General features: G+C 40.2%; 1 protein-coding gene across 1 annotated transcript; it reads left to right on the forward strand.

Moving 5' to 3' along the window:
• Positions 1–8,630: 8,630 nt before the first annotated feature.
• On the forward strand, positions 8,631–20,132 carry LOC146630845 (voltage-dependent calcium channel gamma-1 subunit-like). Its single transcript, XM_085354994.1, has 4 exons — positions 8,631–9,242; positions 14,694–14,768; positions 17,516–17,662; positions 17,800–20,132. Exons 1-4 carry the CDS (start codon positions 9,005–9,007, stop codon positions 18,030–18,032), a joined length of 693 nt encoding a protein of 230 aa, XP_085211120.1. The 5' UTR covers positions 8,631–9,004; the 3' UTR covers positions 18,033–20,132.
• Positions 20,133–21,687: the final 1,555 nt, after the last annotated feature.

Consider the following 21,687-nt stretch of genomic DNA (forward strand, 5'->3'; position numbering starts at 1 on the left):
GTCTGTGGCATGTCTGATTTGGCAGATTTTTATACCTGATGCAACCAATCCCAGTCTCAATCTGGTGATCTTTCATGTGTTAGGTGAGTGTCTAAACCACTAATGGATAGAGTGGATTACTTTATAACCCACCTGGACCCTAGAGTTTGGGCGTTCTTTGAACCTCTTTCATTGATATCTGTTCCTTCAAAAGCAGCTACAACAATTGTTGTCTGCTAGATTTCACTAGAGTCATTAAAATGTCTGTTTCCACCCAGTTTTTGCTTCTTTTTGGGGTGAAATCCTTTTTTTTATTAGCCATTTAATTAATAATAATAATAATAATAATAATGGATTGGATTTATATAGCGCTTTTCAAGGCACCCAAAGTGCTTTACAATGCCACTATTCATTCACTCTCGCATTCACACACTGGTGGAGGCAAGCTACGGTTGTAGCCACAGCTGCCCTGGGGCAGACTGACAGAAGCGAGGCTGCCATATAATAAGCAAGTATATGCACATCTGCATTAAACTGGACATGAATACAGCTTGCTAAACAAGCTTGCTAGCATTAGATGGTAACATTAGCTAACACAAATATATGGAGAGTTTTTAACACTGCAATCTCCCATTTAAATTGTGACTTCCTTATGGGATAATTTGACTACTATATATGAGCACATTTTGTATGTGTGTGTGTGTCAACGGGATATAATTAACTTAGTAAGCATGGCCACCCCCATGCAAATTTGTCAAGCTCATCCACCAGGGAGACAAATTCTAAAACTCAACTTTCAGCTGTCTTCACATTTGGTTTAATGCAAAATATGAGCTGAGACTCAGTCTGAAGAGACAGCATGCCGTCATTTTTCATAGCCTTTGCTTTTCCTCGTAGAAGTAGGTAATGACGCAGGGCTGATAGGCCTGTTATGTTCTACTATGAAGCTGCATGAAAGACAGGCGGCCAACTACAGGGTGTTAAAGGAAATCGGCATCAGCCAACTTAATGCTTGACTGAACTAACAGGCTCATAAATGCTCATCCAGACTTTGAAAAGCTTGTCCCCCTGTCTCCAAACAAGAGCTGGAGTAAAGTGGGTGTTTTGTATATGTGTGTGTGTGCGGGAAGGGCTAGTATAAGTTCAAATTACTCATTCTTGGTATAGTACATCATGCTTGTCAGGCTTCCGTGTCATGGTTTGCTTCCCTGTTGGGTATTTTTAGCAGAAGCTGGAATCGGTTTAATTTGGTTGTTGGTTTTCGGAAATCGGTGTCACAGTGGTTGCACTGTGTGTTTAAGGCTACCGATCCATGAGAGGAGAGCCTGTATAGTCGCTGTAAAGTCCCTGCTCTCCCCGCTATCGTTGTCATTCAAGTCACTGAAGTGGACAAGGGTATGCCTTGAATTACAATAGACTTATTTTCCATCCTGCTTGTGTGTGATGTATCTTTATTATGCTGAACTGCTCTGATGACCCGGTTTCCATCCCAGCCCTGAATTTGAGCAATTCATCTTTCACCCCTCTCTCCAGCCATCACCCAAGCTGTTAAGCCCTATGAATGCCATGAGCCCCCACTGATATTTTCATCCATAAAAAAGCTATGCCCCCCTCTCTCTACCCCCACCCCTTCCTGTTGGGCGCCATCAAATTCTTCTCCAGTAATTGAGAGGAAAATGGCAGGGTCACCTCTCCATGCAGTCGCAGGACTAGCCAACATGCTTGTTAGCAGTAGTATCTTGCTGTTCAGGAAGGATAGAATAAGATTTCAGGATTTAAAGTCTGGTCCTATAAAGTTAATCAACCGACAATATTTATTGCTTTGACTTAAGGGACTGCACAAAGAAAAATCATTTTTGTGCGCTGTAACATGGTACTGCTACAAGGTCAGCCTCATACACCATGTTGTTGGCTTGAAGATATAAATATCATCTCCTGGGTCTAGGTACGGTTTGCCCCTCTGGGGGCAGGTGTACCTGGACCTGGGATATAGAGTATGTTTGGTGAGTGTGAATGTGTGTACAGTGTCTATTTGTGTCTGTCTCCACGTCGGGTGAGTGCCGAGTATTTGTTTGTGTATATGGGGGTGGGAATGCACGTTTGTGTCTGCGTGCGCCTGTTCGTCTGTGTCTATATGTCAGGTTCGGTCTTAGACTCCACCTCTCTGGGAACATCTCAGGCTCTCCGAGGTATGAAGGCCTACCTCCCCTCACCACACTCCCTGCCGGTGGCTGATGCCCTCAGACGTTGGTGTGTTGGTGGTTCCTGGGAGTCTGGGGATGGGCACTCATGTATGTACCAACTCAATCCTGGTGGCCGATTGGCGGGGCCTGGCGCCTGTGGCCCGGCTGGGCCCCTTCTGGGGGGTGGGGTGCCCTCAGGCCTCTTGCCTCTGGGCCTGAGGCTCGGTCCTCTCTGACACAGCTGGCTGCCGGCAGAGCCCGCGGGCACGTCACTGCAACCCCCTCTGGCCTCTGCTCCGTGGCTGCTGGGTGACCTCTCGTTTGGGGCTCTACTCAGCTCTTCCCAGGAGGGTGGCACGGTTGCCCGTGGTCCTCCTTGGGTCCTCGTACTCTGGGGCCTGGATCTCCTCCATACCTGCTTCATGCCCTGGGGGACGGGGCTATGGCTCCCCACACTCCCTAGCAGATCGTTACTTGGAGAAACCTTTTAAATACAAGCGTGTTGATCCACACAGGTTCACAGACACAAACTACACCTTTCTTGGCTGCTACCTCAAAGCACATTGTGTGCTGCCGATCTTGCGTACTGCACAATAACATTTAATATTTAGTATCTACTGTTATCTACTGTTAGCTAGTTTATTGTGATGGTGTTGTATTTATTATGTTGTTCTTTTTGTTTGTTTTCTCTTCTTTCTTTCTTTTTATCTCCATACAGGTGATCCAGGTTTTTTGTTTGTTTTTCTTTTTTTTTCTTTCCCCCTTTCTCACCATCTCTTCTCTCCTCTATTTTTCTTTCTCTCCCTCTCTTTCTTTCATCCTTTCTCCCTGTCCTATCCTCCAGTCTCATCTGTAACAACCAAAAATCAAATCAAATAAATACATAATTATAATAAAGGTCACTCAAATGGACCAATATGGCAAGGCCATGATGATCCACTTGGTAAAGTAAATCCGCTTGGCATCTTTCTTGGATTTCAGACAACAATTCTGATGCCTAAAGATCCAAATGGGACAGGCAAAATAAATAAATAAATAAATAAATAAATAATACAATTTAAAAATGAAGATATAAATACAAATCCAGGATCAGGTAGGTTAGGCAAACAAAATTTAATGGCAATAAAGCTAAAAAGGCCATGGAGCACAGGGAACATCCATCCATCCATTTGGAGAATAGCCCAGCTGTCATCGGGCCCCACAGGGGGAACAAACAGAGAAGCAGATGATCTGACAGAGCAAAGGGAAAGACAAGGCTACACTGGAAACGAGGCACAGGTGGACACAGTTAGGAAAGTGTAGAGGCAGACATACAGGAACTCAAACTCAGAGGTGGCCTTCACAAGGAAAACCCATTAACAAAGCATAGGATGTGACTAGTTTTGTAATATGTCATCTTCCTATTGTTTATTAGCACAGAATGTGTTGTGAGGCTACAGAACGAATGTGAAACTCAGATATGATTTCCTCTGCTTGATCACATCTCTCTGGTTCCTCCCGATTTCTTTTTGAAAATTTAAAATGGCTGACATTATTCCTAGCAGGGGGCACGATTCCTCACTCCCTGTGCCACACTGTCAATCCAGGAGCCACGGGCAGCCATTAGGACGGCATCTGTCACTGCACTAAGACCGGATTTAGCCAGCAGCAGTTGGAGTTTAACCCCTTTAAGCAGCTATGACACATCAAAAACCAGATCATAATGGTGTAGCGTAACATATCCAATTATATTACAGTCTGCAGAAAAGCAGCTGACAATAAGCAAGCATTAATGCAACGCTGTTGCTAATACCAAAGTAACCTTTTGATTAAGTCAGACTCTGTGGGAAAGCTATTCACAAGGGAACTGTTATTCAGGCACCAGTTTTAGTGCTGACTTTAAAATTAGAGCACCAAGGGACCATCAGTCATCACAGAGGTGAGAATGAAGCTGGCTGAGGTGGCAACTATTTTCTTTTACGTTATTGTCACAGTTAAGTATCTGTTGTCTAAATACAGCTTTGATGTTGTCCCATTTGAGGCCTTTGAATTTTACTAAAATAAAAATAATGATCTATAATGTATGCTACTGCAAAGCATACACATAAAGAGTGCGTTTTATTAAACTCATGTCAGAAGAGAAAATAAAGTAAAATGCATATAATATATCGTTAGCTTCATAGCATAATTGCCTAAGTCATTTGACTAAGTCAATGACTTAGGCACTTATGCTATGAAGCTAACGATATGCGTCTTTGCTTTACATCATTTTCTCAGCTGGATTAAGTTCATTACTGGTGACAAAACCTTTCAGTGTGCTTACCCTTTCTTGATTCCATGGCAAGTCGAGCGGGTCTTGGTTGTTTCAGATGCCTTATATCACATGTAACAAGGTAGTCCAGCTCAAGTTTGGTGCAGAAGCCGACAGTGATAGAGCTTCAGGCCTGATTTCATTAACAAAAGAAGATGAGGTTTGATGCATGCAGAGAGAAAAATAAATGGTTTATTGATCCAAGAGTTGCCATAGCGGTAAACCACAAACGGACAGCCCTAACTGCTCCCCAACTGTGTCCCTTCCAGTAAAGAAGAGTTATATTTTTACATATTGTTATAATTATTTTATCATCATTACTTAATAATGTATCTGATTGGTGTAAGCAGTAGTCCCGAGGATCATTTTCTGTGGAAAAAGAGTCACTGATGAGTGAAATATCCATTTATATGTGATTCTGAAAGCAGCAATCCAGGCTTAACACAGAAAATTAATAACTGCTATTGTTATCTTCCACTGGGGTTTTAGGTTTTGTTGAGCCAGCTAAAGCAAAGAAAGTCTGGTCTTGCTGAATTTTCTTTGGTGTATACACAACCACATCAGCGGATTAACAATCTGGCAGCAAGTTGAGGAGACAGCTAGGTTTCAATACAAACTGAAAGACATCTGGTAACTGCAGTTTCTGACTAAATGAGTCTTAGATTTTGGTCTTACAAAATCTTGGCCAGTGTAATTTGCAATGGGTGAAGGAGGGCATTACTAATTATTACAATTTATAACAATAGCCCTCTCACATACAATAATGATTGATAATCATCTTAACCTTTACTCATGATTACACGCTCTGTTCTTTTAATTATGAGATCATCATTTATGCAGTGTTGTTTTTAGTATTATGCCACCAGCTACCCTATCAAATAGTTTAAGCATTCACTTCTTTTTAGACTGGTGGTTGGTCGAAATGAAGAATATAGAAAACCTCCTCAGAAATAAGGTAAGCATGATTTTGTTTCAAATGTGAATGGCTTTTATTTTCTGTTGTCGCTATTCATATTGAGATATAGTCAGGAACTTTATTTTAAAGCCAAGTGAAAAGCCCAACCAGGTGAACTACAACAGGAGAAACCAACAAATGACATGTGAGGAGAGGAACAAAATACATAAGGGAGAGGATTTGAGGTAGCAGGCATTTAGCAAAATGAAGCATCAATCCTTCAAAGCCCTCATTTTAAAAATATGCAAATCAAATATGAATAGCGGTACAGAGATCACAAAAATGGTGGGAGAAAGGTTTGATCATCTGAACTAACTAAAACAACTGAAACAACCAAATCCAAAGGAACACTTATCTTTAGAGTACTTTGCTTGCTATATTCCAGCTGTGTGTCTCGCCTTTGAGTCACAGGGAAAGCACTTCTACAAAAGATATGCCCTTACATCCTTGATTCCAGCTCCTCTGGTGAGCCTCCTTCTCTCTCTCCTCACTCCTCTCTCCTCCAGATGTGTTTTAGAAAGTGATACATCCTGCAAGATGGTGATTTAAGAAGGATTTCCAGGTTTTGTGAAGGACGGTAAAAGATGCACAAAACAGAGAAATAAAAAAGCTGTCTGTTGCACGTGGATCCTCTTCCTCTGAGAATCATTACAGTGCTTCTCAATTACGACACCACCAGATTATGAATTCCTTGTGGTTTTACACTTGTCTTCACACATTTACAGTGTTCACAAATAAGATCCCACTGGTATTGAAATCTAAACATAGACTGGCTCTATCCAGATATCTCTAACTTGTAAAGACAAACGTGACTGATTTTGGTCAGATGAGAGCAAAGATGACCACAGAGTGATTTAAGCTTTTCCTGAAAATGATCAATGTCTCCTCTGTCCATGACGTCGGGGGTTTATCCCTGCAAATGAGAAGCAGTCACAATAAACCACAATCAATGTCACCTTGTGACCTCTGTGATTACAATCAGTGGGATTTGATGGTTCAAGCTCTGTCCAATTAGTCCACAAAATGAGATGATTTCCCTTGGAAGATATTTGAAGAGCCAGAAAAGTTCCCCTGAGGAATTGGATGTACACCTACAACTCCAGTGGGCTCCCTGAGTTCCAGTCAGGTCAAAGGGTGAAGCAACTAATGTCTTTGAGGTCAGCTGTTGTTCTTCTATAAAGAGTCATTATGTCAGTGCCATCAATCAAAACTATATTAAGGTGTGGGAAAGACTGGACTGGACTGGTTAAACGGTCATCCTGGTTTCCTTATATGGTAAGGCATCCAGACATACATACGTACACGTGTTACACAAGCAAATTTTAAATATCCATCCATCCATCCATCCATCCATCCATCCATCCATCCATTTTCTTCTGTTTTTTCAGTTCAGGGTCACGCGGTGTGCTGAAGCCTAACACAGCTGCCACAGAACAAGACGCAGGGCTGCAGGGCTAACACATAAAGATAAACAACCATTCATGTTCACATTCACACCTACAGTGAATTTTTAAATCACCAATTAACCTAATCCCATGCATGTTTGTTAATGGAAATGGAGAGTCGTCTTTACACACTAAGGTTAATTATGGAGCTCTACAGGGTTCTGTGCTAGGACCAGTTTTGTTTGCATTATACTTGCTTCTCTTAAGCTGTATCATTAGAAGGCCTAGTATACATTTTCACTGCTATGCTGATGACACCCAGCTCTATCTATCTATGAAGCCAGATAACACACACCAATAGTTAAACTGCAGGAATGTCTTAAAGACATAAAGACCTAGATGGCCGCTAACTTTCTTCTAAGCTAAATTGCTTCTTAATTCAGATAAAACTGAGGTTATTGTACTCGGTCCTGAAAATCTTAGAAATATGGTATCTAACCAGATTCTTACTCTGGATGGGATTACCTTGTAATGGTGGGAGGAATCTTGGAGTTGTTTTTCACCAGGATGTCCTTGAATGCACATATTAAACAAATATGTAGGGCGGCTTTCTTCCATTTGCACAATACCTCTAAAATTAGAAACGTCCTGTCTTAAAGTGACACTGAAAAACTAGTTAATGCATTTGCTGCTTCTAGGCTGGACTAATGTAATTCATTATAATCAGGATTCCCTAAAACTCCCTGAAAAGCCTTTAGTTGATCCAAAATGTTTCAGTAAGATTATTGACATTGTCATTTTTCTGAAAGTCTTTGGGAAACATGTAAGGGTGTCGCTGGTCACTGATCTGTCAGCTGGAGGCTTCACTCATATTTGTGTGTGTGTGTGTGTGTGTGTGTGTGTGTGTGTGTGTGTGTGTGTGTGGGAAAGTGTTTCTGCGCAGTGTACCAGGGGCATGGAGAAAAGCTGTCGTACCATATGCACGAGGAGTGTGTGTGTTTGTGTGTGTGTGTGTGTGCTAGCTTGCAGTGATCTCTCACAATTCTATTCTGCTGCTGTGATGACTTTTTGACTTTCACTGGTGTCTCTGCTCACGCCAGGGAAAAAGTGGGCCACAAGTCTTTTAAAGAGACTTGAAGTGGGCCAACTCTTAAAAACCGTGCCAACATGATTTACAGTCAGAGAGGAATCAACGGGATTAGCACACCTTTTGTCTTTTTTTTTCTCCTCAAGTGTGTCCCTTGTCTCTATTCTTTTTTGCTTTTCTTTTTTTGGTTTAGTTTTTTTTGTTTTTTTGTTTATATCTGGTATGCTGCTAATACTGTAATGATAGAAAATAAGTACATTTTCAGCTATTAAAAGAAAATGAAAAATTATGACAAATTTTATATGAAGTACATAAGACACATTAAGTATCCTTCCTGACAGGAAGACTAAACGTGTTATTGTTCCAGGGGGAAAATGCTTTTCTTGTCAGCTGAAACACAGTTGCTGCTCTTTGTAAACACTTCCACTTTTTCCTTATAAATAGTTTACAGAGACAAATCCACACAGACGCAGTGTTAAGGTGAGGTAGAGTTAAGATACAAACAGTATGATGAATGAAACTGAGAAGCAGGGGAAACTATATTTCCAAGGCTGAGACGTTTACTTTAATAGTTCTTATGTGAATGTGAAGACAAGAGACAAATGTTAGTCCACGTTACACATCTCCGCCCACTGGCGGTGTAACCAGATAAGAAGACAGCCTGACAACTTGACTCACCGATCACATTTATAGCATCCCCCCGCCCCTGAAAAACACTGACCAGCACATGCTGCAACCCCCTCTACGCCCATTACCCACCATAGTAGACACTTTGGTCATCAACTTCCCTGATCTACCTCAACAGCTGTTTATCTAAACTTGCAGCCCCTGAGTTGTGCAGCACCTCACAGTGAGTAGGGGAAAGGAGACTTGAAAGTAGGACAGAGCCGCCTGGCCCCTTTCCTTTCCAACCAGAAGCACAGATTTGTGACTGGAGGAGAGAAGATACTAGTCTTGGGTGGTGAGAGAAAAGGAGAAGAGATTTTTGTGCTGCAGTCACTGAGGAAAGAAGCCCTAAGGACACAGACCAGTGTGTCTACATTGCAGAGCATCCAGTTTTATTAAGGTTTCCTATTTTATCAGGGGAAAAATATTCACTGAACAGAAATCTCACCACCTGCGAACATGCACAAGCGTACAAAGATTAAGATTGCCATCTTTGTGTTGCTGGTGGGCATGGCATGCATGCTCACGGCAGTGGTAACGGACCACTGGGCAGTTCTTAGCCCAAAGGTGGAGAAACTCAATGAGACCTGTGAGGCGGCCCACTTCGGCCTGTGGAGGCTGTGCAAGAAGTACATCTACATCAGCTCAGAACACTACGACGAAGGGCACGGCTGCGGACCCATCAGCCTGCCTGGAGGTAAGAGAAAATCTGAGAGAAAACTTCTTGCAACTGGAGCATGAAAGTGAACCTGAGAGCCAGTTTTTAGTTTTCAGTCTCTGTGGCTGTGCTATCTCTCCAAAGGTTCAGTCTTTTTTGGAAAAATATTGCATGCGAGTAAGATGCTACTTTAAGGTATGAAGCTACTAAGAATAGAGATCCTGATGCAGGATCACTAGACATGTCATATGACTTTCTAAACTTCCCTTTGCAACACAAACACATCCTGTTGTATTCCTCATGTTTTAGTCCTTTCATGCATTCAGCTTGTTTTTTCTTTTTTTTTGTTTTTCCCGTGGATACATATTGTTATGTGCCGACAGCATTTCAGGGCCTGTGTGATTAGACTTCTGAAACATCTTTGAAATGTGTTTTAAAGAAGTAGCCGGTAGTGTAATATAAATATTAGTCGAAGCATTTAGCCTGTGTTTAAACTATCTTGGTGGTCTTGGAATAAACAGCACCCAGAATGACCAACCACTATGACCAACCATAGATGCAAAGTGTTGACATGAGATAACAGTAGATAGATGTGACATCAGCCAGAGAAATCTAAGCATAAGAGTCTCAAGAGACTGGAGACTAACCCTGATGGTTGGCTCCTCTTTTCTGACAGATAATCTTATTAGTAAAGTCAGCTGCCACAGAACCTGCAGACAGCTGATAATAATACCCATATGGATATGGACACTGCATCAGAGCTCCCTGAAATACAGAGAAACTGGATAGAGCAGCCTCCATGAAAAGTGATGAAAAGCCTTTCCTCAAACATCTTACTTGAGGACACTTTTGAGATAGATTTCACACAGTCTAATATTACCACCGCCACAGCCACGGGGAAATTAAAGTTTTTAATTTGGCCATGTTCATTTCAAAAACCCATTCATCTTTTTTTTAACATATTAAGGATCTTTCAGTCTGTACAAGGCAGGTAAGGTGAAAACAGCACAAAATGATCCAATTTAAATGCTGCTTGTGCATCAAATAGAAATAGAAATGTCGGTACATTTAATATAACACGGAGACATCAAATGGAGGCTGGTCTGCTTCTGGATTGTGTTTGCAGTGGTGTATGCTTACACCAGCCTACTCAACATGTCACTTTACACTGGTATTAATACTTTTACTTAACTGAATGGTCTAAATACTTTGCCCACCACAGTTTATAGGTGATGCATTTTCATGCCCTACAAAGGGCTCACCTTGGTGTGCATGTCTTGTCTCCAAATAAACATGATGTGGTACATCGTGCTGTTAAAGGTGCCTGAATAAAATGCAGACTGTAATAAAATTTAAAAAGAAGTGCTGAGCCGTTGTTGGCAAGCAAAGACTCGTGGTGCCAATGATCTGGAGTGAGAGTTACGCTACTGTTGGGGGCAAATGGGTAATTGAACATTATCTGAAAAACTGTGACTGTGTTATCTGAGCCCAAGTTATATGAGATTTTGGAAGCGTGCCCAGACATCATACCAAATTTATACTACTTACAAATAGAACCTGATTGTGGCAGCCTGCAACTTTTAGGAATCCCAGACACTGTCTGCACTGCAGGGCCATCTCAGGAGCAAGTGAGATGCCTGAGGGGGGCTTGTTGCTGCAGGCATGTGCTGAATATTCCAAATAAGTGTGACCCGCCCAGGCACACAGGGAATTCTTAAGACAGCAACTCCAAGAGACAAATGTTTTTGGGTTGGGTTCTTCATGTGCAGTTTTTGACTTTTAAACAACTACACAGTGAAAGCAGTGATCTGGAATATTTTTGGACAATGCAATATATTACAGTCATTGAAATGAAACAGATCCGTTTCACTTGGCAAATAGCTTTAGAAGAAGTAAATAAAAACAGGCAGAAGTCCCGTGTTTCCAGGGGCTTCCCCAGGCCCACTGTATTTGGACAGGAACAATATTGTTTATCATAACCACTTGTCCTCAGAGAGGTGTCAAACTCTGATCCAACACAGGACTTGAACAGCGTGTGAGATGGTGTTCGCTGAGAGAGACTCAACTGGAAAATATGGGTTGACTTGTTATTTATATCAGCTGTTGATAAAGCACAGACTGTGATATAAAATCAAGTTAAGTGTACAATAAAGATTTACATGTTGTACCAGCTTTGAGAAAAAAGTAACAAATTAACCTAATGAATATTTTAGTTGTTGGCATTATCCTGCTTTATATTTAACTGCATATGTCTTTTGAGTATCGGAGCTGTTAAGTCTTAATGTGCAACATCAGATGTTCTGGCAAGCCGCTTCCAAGTTTTTCACCCTATGTTTAATTTTCAATAGTATTGAAAACAACAATTATGTGACGGCATTTTATTGGCCAAAAGCGTAAGCAATTTTAAAACTGTTCCCAAAAACATGAGATTTAAAAAATATATATATATTACTGTGTAAATTGCTCAGCAAACACCCGCTGTAGGTATAAATATAGGCCACGTAAATACTCAGCTGTGCCGCGTGAGGGTCAAGTGTTCAAGCCAAGTCCTCTGAGTGACGGGGCCGCCTGAAAGAGTCAGGCATAGCTCTAAGGCCTGCTCTCCCACCGGCCTGTTCCCTCAAGACCTTCCTGCAGCTACGCATCTCCGTGCAGCCCACCACTCAAATTACTTCACACTCCCCGAGGATGGGATTCACAGCCCAAAAAAGCAATGGAATCAATGGTATTTTGCCTATATAGGCATGCAACATAGCAACCAAGGGATGGGCATTGTATATGGGGAAAGGGTGCTAGTGATGCCTTTCTGACCTAAATAGGCATGCATCCATGTGGTATTTGAGGTTTGTAGTGGGATCAAAGTTTTATGCATTTGCAAAGAGGGTGCTTAGATTAGCAGAGTATTACAGAGAAGGGAAAAGTGCACCTTTCATCTTTAGGACACATTTCCATGCAAAAGCAGCAAAGTAGTAACAAAAGTTTGAAAGAAGCCACTGATCGACCTTTACTGAAAGTAATTTTGTTGACATGTACATTTTTCTTGACCCTGCAACAACACTCCACTTGTCATAGCTGATAAAGCAAAGAATGAGGAAGGCTTTGACAGCCAAATGTAGCCAAAAATGAACTGACACCACAAATCAATGCGAGGAAAGACGCTGCTCTGACATGACAATGTGCAGAGACGCTGCTAATCCTGCATACTCCCCTTGTCAGTCGAAAGATGGCGGACAGCCCTATTTGGAAAAAGGGAGGCTTTATAGAGCTCGTCAAAACAGCCTGGCAGGACGAGGACTAACAGTAACCCAAAATTGGATTAGTGTGTGTGTGTCTCTGGGTTTGTTGTAGCATGCTTCCACAGATGATAACATATACGTTTTTATCCAACAGTTCTTCCTCACATTTCTATAAAAACATGCACTCTGAGGTAAGTTTAATTGGGCAGCACACACAGTCACATGTGGGAATAAACCTGCTAAGCTTAAGCTTAATGAACATAATCATGAAACACTTTCGAACATCGAGACCATGTGTTTTTATTTTTTTATTATTATGTTTTGGTGGATGACTGACATTGATCAGCATTATGTATTTAGGCATATGCGTGTGTGTGTGTGTGTGTGTGTGTGTGTGTGTGTGTGTGTGTGTGGGGGGGGGGGGGGGGGGGGGGGGGGGGGTTCAAAGGCCAGCATCTGTTTTGAATGCAAGGTTTGACTCAATAAATACATGTAGGTGACAAACCTCTATCACATTCTCCAGTGAAAAACAGCAGCGCTTGTTGCTTAGTAACAACCACTGGTTTTTTTTTCTTCCTTTCTTTGATGGCCAGTCCCTGTCCTCATTCATAAAAAAGGTTTTTATGTATTTATTTTTTGCATGTAGGCCCACACAGTATGACACATGGCTTTAAAAGCTTGCCATTTCAAAGGAGCTTTGTGTGAACATTGCACTGTTGACTTGACTTGGAAAAATATGATTCATAAATACTATTTGCGCCTGTTACACCAAATTACCCTGTTATTTCCTTTTAGGGGCACCTGACATCCCATTTAGCTCAGTTTCTTGAGAAATAGAAGAATGTCAAAGCTATCAAGCTCTTACCATAAAATCATACCATGCAGTACTTCATATTTTCACATGAAAGCATTTCACTTCCCATGATGAGCGCGTGTGGAAACTGGGATAAGGAATGTGCCTGTGTGTTAAGCCCTCATACCGTCGAGATCATGGACATGCACCTGACTGTGCATGAGAGAACTGATGATCTGGTGCTGCATGCATAAATCTTCTCACTATTTGAGCAAATATGATCATTCAAATGTTTTTAATTATTTGAATGATCGTATTTCCCGATGTTTTGGCCAAATATCCCATTGGCCAAAATGTGGTAGATCATCAAATGTAATCAAGTTTTGTATGTACACCAAGCCTGTTTCTAAAAGGGATAACATTTCTACCTGGCACAGCATCAAAGACTTCTTTTTCTTTCAAACAACTATGTGATCACATAATGCATAACGCCTGGCTTTATATCTGCAAATCCCTAAGGCATAACACCTTGTCTGCATGACAGAAACTGAACTCGATGTCTGCAACCAGAGTCAAACCACACAAAGGAGAAAGTTCTGCAGGGAAGCCACTTTTAATTGTAACATTATCTTGGGATGTAAAATCCCTTTTGGACAAAAAATGGAAGCTATAGCTGAGACCATGTGAAGTGTTTAATACAAGTACCATATTCCAAAGGCGTGTGACAAAAGGTGAATGCAGCTAATGGGGCGAACAAATGTGGAGCAAACCTGAGAAAGAAGAAAAACAAACTGTCTTATTAGAAACAGAAATTTTGTCAAATAAAAATGAATCATAAAACATAAATTAGGCATTGACAAATATGACCTTGATCTGAGAGGAATTTAAAAACAACCAAACAACCCAGTCAATGACAAGCAAACACAAGGTAAAAGCACTTTTATGACAATTTGGTGTATTTGCTGGCAGATTATATGGTCAAAACTGAGCATCTAGATTCAAGTCCGGGAAGGTTTTTGGTCATACATAGCAACATATTGAATACCACACTGACTCATCATAGCTGTGTGCAATTGAAGGCTCCCATCAGAGTCCCAACTGAATTAACTAATCATGTCTGTGCTTCACAACCCTCTTGATGCGTCTCTCGCCTTTTATCAGTAGAGCTTTTATTTACATATGAAGACATTTAAGTTTATTGTAATAAAATTTTGCAAGACGAGGCCAACTTTTTAAAAATCTGTAAAATCAAAAGTTTCCCAATAAGAGCATTAGAACTCCAAAAGCACTAAAAATAATCAATTTTAAACTTACCTTTAACATGTGGATGTAATATCTGTATTTTATTGTTGTGGTTTTATCGTAATGTGCTGGTACAAAGCAGAGTACAAATATTCTGTGCAGATTTGAAGAGAAAATTAAACTAAATATGGTTTTGCTTTGTTTTTTTTCTTTTCACAGACGAAAATTGCACTTACTTCAGGCACTTCACTCCAGGACAGGATGCTGAGATATTTGAATATAAAACACAAAAAGGTATGTTTGTTTGTTTGTTTGTTTTCACTCCCTTTGGCAATTGCTTCGGCCTATTCTGTCTTAAAACACTGAAATAATAAGTTGCTTTCATCTCTGAATTCATGTTCCTTCCTCTGTGTGAAGTGAACATCAGACGAGTCGAAATGTAGCAGTTGCTTCGTGATTTTCCAAATGATCTCACTTGCTGCTGCTTTTCTCTGTGTGGGTTCAAGTTTTCAGTTATGTTTCACATCTGACCACAGCACAGTCGGCAGTGTCACAGCAGGCAGACTCGACCGTCTATCAATGTCAGAACATCTCACGGGAGAAATCCTATCTGAAATCTGACTTGTTTCTTTTTTTCTTTCTTTCTTTCTCCAGCTGACCAATATCTATTTTCAATTTCTCTGTATAACATGCAATAGTCTGCCTCAGTAGTTTTTCAAGTTCTTGTTGTTTCCCCTGATGGTCAGAAGCTGTGGATCATAAGTCCCGAAATTTTGTGCTTTAGCAAAATATATCTTGTACATACATTTGTTCAGCTGTGTATGTTTTCTCCTCCTTGTACATCAGTCCTCCCATGCAGAGGCCGTTAGTGGTCTGAACATACACGTGTGGTAAGTGAGCTACTTTAGGGCATGTAGGGATGCTCCCAGTAAAAATGTAAATGAAGTGAAAATTTGAAAAGTTGAGAGTAAAAGAGATGATCAGGTTAATGGGCTCAGACAATTGGAGTTTCTTTCTAAACTGTCTCTTTCAGCAGGGTGGTTATATTGATGCATCCGATACTGTATGTATTAATATGTACTCATACCTAATCTGCTAAATTTGGAGAGTGACATAAAGTGTACGCTCAATAGCAAAAAATAAAAATAAATCCTATTCCAGTACACATTAAAAGAAAGGAACCTTGCCAAAGAGATTAATACATTAGCAACACTGTGAATTTGAACGTGGCTTGACCAGTTCCTCATAATACTGCCCCTTTCTGTGTTGGAGGGTTAAATTTAGCACATGAGAAGTTCATGTTTCTGCAGGCTGAAAAATTTCTGAGCAGTGCAGTGAAGCAAGTGCTGTATGACTAAAATGCAGAAAGCTTTTTGATGTCTATGTTGCTCACGCTATGTGAGAATCCATGGTTTTGCAGACTTGAGTTAGACACCAACCTCTAACACACATGGTTTATGTTAGAGAGCTGTTCAGGGTGCAGCCCATCCTCCCCTGCCAGTAGAAGATGAAGGCTTTTCCCCCCCAAAGGGGTGCCTTTCTCTCCCTAGGGTATGGTTCACAGGCAAACAGGCTACAGATCAAAGGCCTGGGTTCCTATCTACCTGTCTGCTCAGAAACCTAGCCAGCTGCTGTTGTACACTCTAAATGAAAGACCAGAATCCATTTATATTAGTGCACCCAATTTCAAAGACCTTGTATTTATAATAAAAGCAATGGAGAAGTTAGCAGGTGTTTTTCTTTGGGGAACTAATCTAAAGACCCAAAGCATTCATTCATCCATCCACCCCAGGTTGTTAGTCTAGTCACAGGCCCAGATAGCCAAAACCTGACATAGCCTATTTTGCATAGACTTCTATTAGTGTACAAATGGTGAGTTACACAGCATCACCATACAATAATATCACCCTGTTATCATGACCCTGGGCACAATAGTGTACTTTAAATCTGCCCTGCTACTCCTAAAAACTAACCAGAGTACCAAATACCACAAAATAACAATACTTTCAGCTACTAAAGTGTTAATTTCGTTGGCTAAGTAATTTCACCATAGTTTTCATTCACAAAAGTCTTTTTTTGACGAAAACGAGACGATAACTAAATAAAAAACAACCCACAAGGACAAAAAAATATGATGAAATGGGCTCAGACTTATAAGACGAATAAAAACGAGACGGAAATATTCTGGTTACATGAGGAATAAGGTATGTAGAGAGGCGGGACAAGTTTGGAAGCGATCCAATCAGAAATAATCACCTTGTGCAGAGAGGTTAGACATGCAATGTTTGATCTGTTGCCAACAAACAAGGTGGGAAGCACCCACACTCTCTGCTTCTCATGAGAATGCTACAAAATGCGACAAGAGTACACGTATGGGCACATTTCGCATTTGATGTCAAGAAAAACCCTTTGTAAACCCGTGGAGAAAATTTCAGCAGAAAAAACGAGACAGATTTTTACACAGTCAACTTCAAAATTAGTGTACGATAATCTCGTGATATCGTACACTAAACCTAACTAAACTAAACCAACTAAAACTAAAAGACTTTAGATGTAAAAGTAAGCAAAGTTTCGAAAAAAAAAAAGATTATTTTGTCTTTTAATTAAAAATAATGTTTATTTAATTTTTGAGTAAAGTTTAACTTTCTAGTTGCTTTATAATTATAAATAGAAATTAAAGTATATAGTTCGTTTCTTTAAAAAGCATTATTGTCTTCTGCTGGAGCCCAAAAACCTTCATGGACAACAGAGAGACAAGAAAAGCGAGAAAACCTGAAGAGGCGAAGGCATGGATGACAGGTTAATAATAATTTGTCACAGCAGATTTGGAGCTCTGTTGCCTACAAGTAGAAGAAAAAAACACTTCAGTATTAAAGTATCTACATTTTTTGCCTGTCAGGTCATGTCTTTGTCATTCAGCATTAATGAGACTTTCACAGATGCTTTTTGTCCATTTCCACATGCACTAATCCGCCAGTGGCAGATCCAGGAAATTTTACAACATGACTGTAAAATTGACTGACATTTTTTTGTCTTTCCAGAGTACAACATCTCAGCTGCAGCCATCTCCATCTTCAGTCTGGCCTTCATGATCCTTGGCTCTCTTTGTGTGCTGGGCTCATGTACTGGTACAGGCAAAAAAAGAGACTACCTCCTTAAACCTGCTGGCATGTTTTTTGCATTTGCAGGTGTGTTCAGTTTCTGTTTCACAGTCGTTTTGCTTTTATGTTCAGTGTGTGTTTCATATTTGGTGAGCATGAGAATCTGCGGGTGCCACAGGTGTTACTATAAGCCGTGTCTAATGTTTAATCACTCTCTTTCTCAGGTCTCTGTGCATTCATCTCACTGGAGGTGATGCGTCAGTCAGTGAAGCGCATGATCGAGAGCGAGGAGACAATTTGGATCGAATACTACTACAGCTGGTCCTTTGCTTGTGCCTGCACTGGCTTTGTCCTCCTCTTTCTCTGTGGCATTGCACTCTTGTTCCTCTCCATGCCTCAGATGCCCAGGAATCCATGGGAAACCTGCATGGACGCCGAACCGGAACAAGTTGAGTGATAGCAAGACATACGGACAAATGCAGGAAAAGAATGACTTGTCTTTTATTTTGAATACAGATGTTAGATTCAACGACATCAGCTTGTCATCAGAGAAGAAACCACAGTGTAAAGAGCGGCCCTTTGTAATGCCTGCAATTTTGTGTTGTAGGCCACAGTTGCTTAAAACCTGCTCTACTCGTCACTAAGAGCTGACATTTCCCACATGGGATTTAGTAGTATTTTTTAAGATATTCCTTTCCCCCTCCAACTCATGATTTAGTGCTGGCATGTTTTTACTGGTGAAAAGGTATTGTATTATGACCTTGGTCTTACTAGTTCCCCCATGTGTCACTCCTTAGTTAAAAAGACAAACATTTTGAGCATTAATGGCCTGACATCCAGGTCAGGTGATTTTATGTACTGCATTATGTATGATATCGTGTACATAGCCAATGTGCTTCTGTATTTTTTATGGCATCACTCCAAGAAGCCCTCTTATACTGTCAATTAAGTCATTTTTTAGCCTATAGCTTAAACGGTAAATCTCTAATGATAAATAAAAGAAGAAAAAAACCCATCATTTAAAGTTAAATAATTGCACATTAAGTCCAGAACTTCCTGAGTAAAGGAAAGCTTTGAGCAAACTACTTGCTCAGAGTCTGGGTGTATGTGTCTGTAGCAAGCGGAATGCTAAACACCCAAAGTCTTCAGCACCAGTCATGTTGGAAAAGGTTCAGTTCTAGCAGGTGCACATACAAGGCCTTGACAGCTTCCATGCCAAACTAATACAAAACATGCCTCTGTTCATTTTCATGTGTTGTTATGACCCGTTTGACCCATGTGGCGAATGTCCATTTGCATCTATACACGCTGTTAGCATAGATAACAGAAAAAAAAGCCACAGATTCATGGTCTTTTACTGAATTGTAACCTTACATGCAGAGTTTCAGAGAGATGAGCGCCAATTGAATTTAATTTCGGTTGTAAATGATGTCACGCTGTGCAATCACACAATATGCAAGTGGCAAACTAATAGAGTGATGGAGCTGCACTATATTTTCAGATTATGAGCACGGACTTTAGCTGATGTTTACTTGCAGTTTATAATTCAGTTGTAACAGCGTAACAGTCCACATTAAGGAGTGAAAGTTGGTCAGTGACCATTCTATTTGGTGGGGGATTTGAACTAAATTAGGTCACCTGGGTTTAAAAAGCAAAAATGTACAGGACATTATTAGAATAAACCTTTTCTGTGTAGCCTGTATTGCGCAACACCAACCAAGGGGATATAAAAGAGAACAAGAAGCATGAAGTTCGCAGCCAGACACTTACAGAACTTCTCCTCTACTGGGCTTTTTTTTTTTTTTTTTTTTTTTTTTTTTAAATACAACATTATAAAAAGAAGTCAGGTTATATAGCTGCTGACGTTATGTGACACACCGAAAGGCTCTTAAAGATTTGTTTTTACTTTTCTCAAAGTCACTCACGAAATGGCTGCTGTTCTGTGCAAACAGACTCGAGCACCAAGGAGTTCATATTTCAGACCGTTTTGTGCTGACATGTGGTGTATCTGAAGAACCACACTGTCATTGTTGTGTCAGCCTTGCATCCATCTTTGCACGGAGGAGGAAAGAATCCAGTTGTTTATTTACTTTTAAAATAAGTTTTCTTTGACTTGACTTTAAAGTTGTATTGTCACTCAAAAAAAAAAAGATCCAGTGGTTTAAAATAGAGGCAGCTGTTGACGTGAACCTCCTGTACTTCTAGTGTTTTTTTCACTGAATGAGGCATGCAGTAACAACGTTTGGAATGCGTTAGATTTTGAGTGTGTTTGTTATATACTGCTTTATAGGTTTGTAATAAAAATTCAATCTTGAAATGCTGTGGAAAACTTATCTGGGACCGCGTTATTTAATGCAGTAAAGGTCCATCTGGACCCAGGTGGCACAACTACACAACAATTCAGAAGACAGAGAAACAGAACTCAAACAGTTTCAATAAAAACACTTTAATAGAGAAACAAATAAAAAGAAAACAAAAGAAAATAAACCTTTAAAACACAGTCAAAAATCCTTGAATCATAACCACCACCAACTGAAATGAAGAAGAGCAAAACAGATCTATCCATTGTTTTGTACCCACGAGTAAGGAACCAATGGGACTGAGAAGCTGGGAGGACCGGTGAGCCATTGATTCACTGCAGTGAGGGAAGAACAGAGGAGAGCCAACAGATAACGGGAAAAGATGGCGCTTATAGAAAGCTGAACACAGTGCTCTCTGCTGGCTGGGCAAAAGGTTGCTCCCATTCAGTGTGCCACACACACACACACACACACACACACACACGATGGTTTCACTTTGTCCCCCCCCACTTAAATACACACCTCAGACTGTGATTTCTGGAAGGTGAAATCAAACTGTTAACCACACACACACACACACACACACACACACACACACAAGACAGTGCTTTTATTGTCTCCTTTCAAAAGAAAGACTCCTGACAGGGAGCTGTGAAAAAAGAAAAAGAAAAAAAAGAAGAAATGAGCATTTCTTTAAAAAAAACAAACAAACAAACAAACAAAAAGGCTTGATCTCCTCTGCTTCAAGACCAAAACTGTATCAATAGAAGTGGTGAAATATTAGTATTGCACAACTTCAGAGACCAGCCAGCGACTATTGTGTGGAAAACAGATCACCTAAACACAGTATTTTAAATTTAATACACACGAGGGAGCAACCTCAGCTTCACATCTGCCAACTAACTGCAGAAAGAAAAAAAACAAACTAAACCAAAAAAACCTAACATGACCATTACATATTTGATTCACACATTAGTAAAATAGTATAATAGATTTGTTGATAATGTCACAAGTTATTGTACACATCAAATAATATACCAAAATCTGACTCTGTAGGTTAAACAAAAAGCTTTTTTTTTTTTCTCTTCCTTTTTTTCCTCCATCGATAAATCAATACAAACTGGTAAAAACAGGGATAAAAACCAGCCAGATCATCTCAACATGCAAGAAAAGAAAAAGACTTCACATTTAAAAACAAATCCATTTTGATTGTTGTACAGCTTGGGAAGTGGTGAGAAAACAGGGAAGGACTAATCCAGCAACATGTACTTAAAAATACACATTGTACAGTGAAAGAAGTTGTAACAGCTGCAACACAATGTTTCCTCTGCCTAATAAGCCAGACACCATCTTTAAGAGAAAAACAAAAACAAACAAAACAACAACAAAAAAAACCAAACAAACAAAAAAAAAAGTTCCAAGATGTTGCAACTACCAACCGGGTTGTTGTTGTCCATTTCTAGAATTCTTTGTTTTGTGAATTTGCATAATTAAAAAGGGCATACCTCTTCTTTGAACAGCTTCTACAAAATTGAGGCGTTCCCAAAGTTCTTGTTTGTAAATACCTAGAAAATGCATATTTACAAGTATGTGTTCTCTGCAAAGTCAAAAAATCTGGACCTTTGAGCTAGAATGTGACAAAAATGAAACCATACCGTGTATGAAGCTCTCTGCTGAAAACAAAGTTATTAGCAGTGGGGTTCTGAGGAAGTGACCTTTAGAGAGATTTATGAGGGATTAACTACCATGTGGAAGCCAAGAAACAGCAGAACGATTTATTATTTTTAGCAAATTGCAGATGGGGCAGTGATG

This window comes from Diplotaxodon limnothrissa, linkage group LG6 (assembly GCF_057381915.1).
Source record: "Diplotaxodon limnothrissa isolate DT_005_m linkage group LG6, D_limnothrissa_male_GT1.1, whole genome shotgun sequence".
NCBI lineage: Eukaryota > Metazoa > Chordata > Actinopteri > Cichliformes > Cichlidae > Diplotaxodon > Diplotaxodon limnothrissa.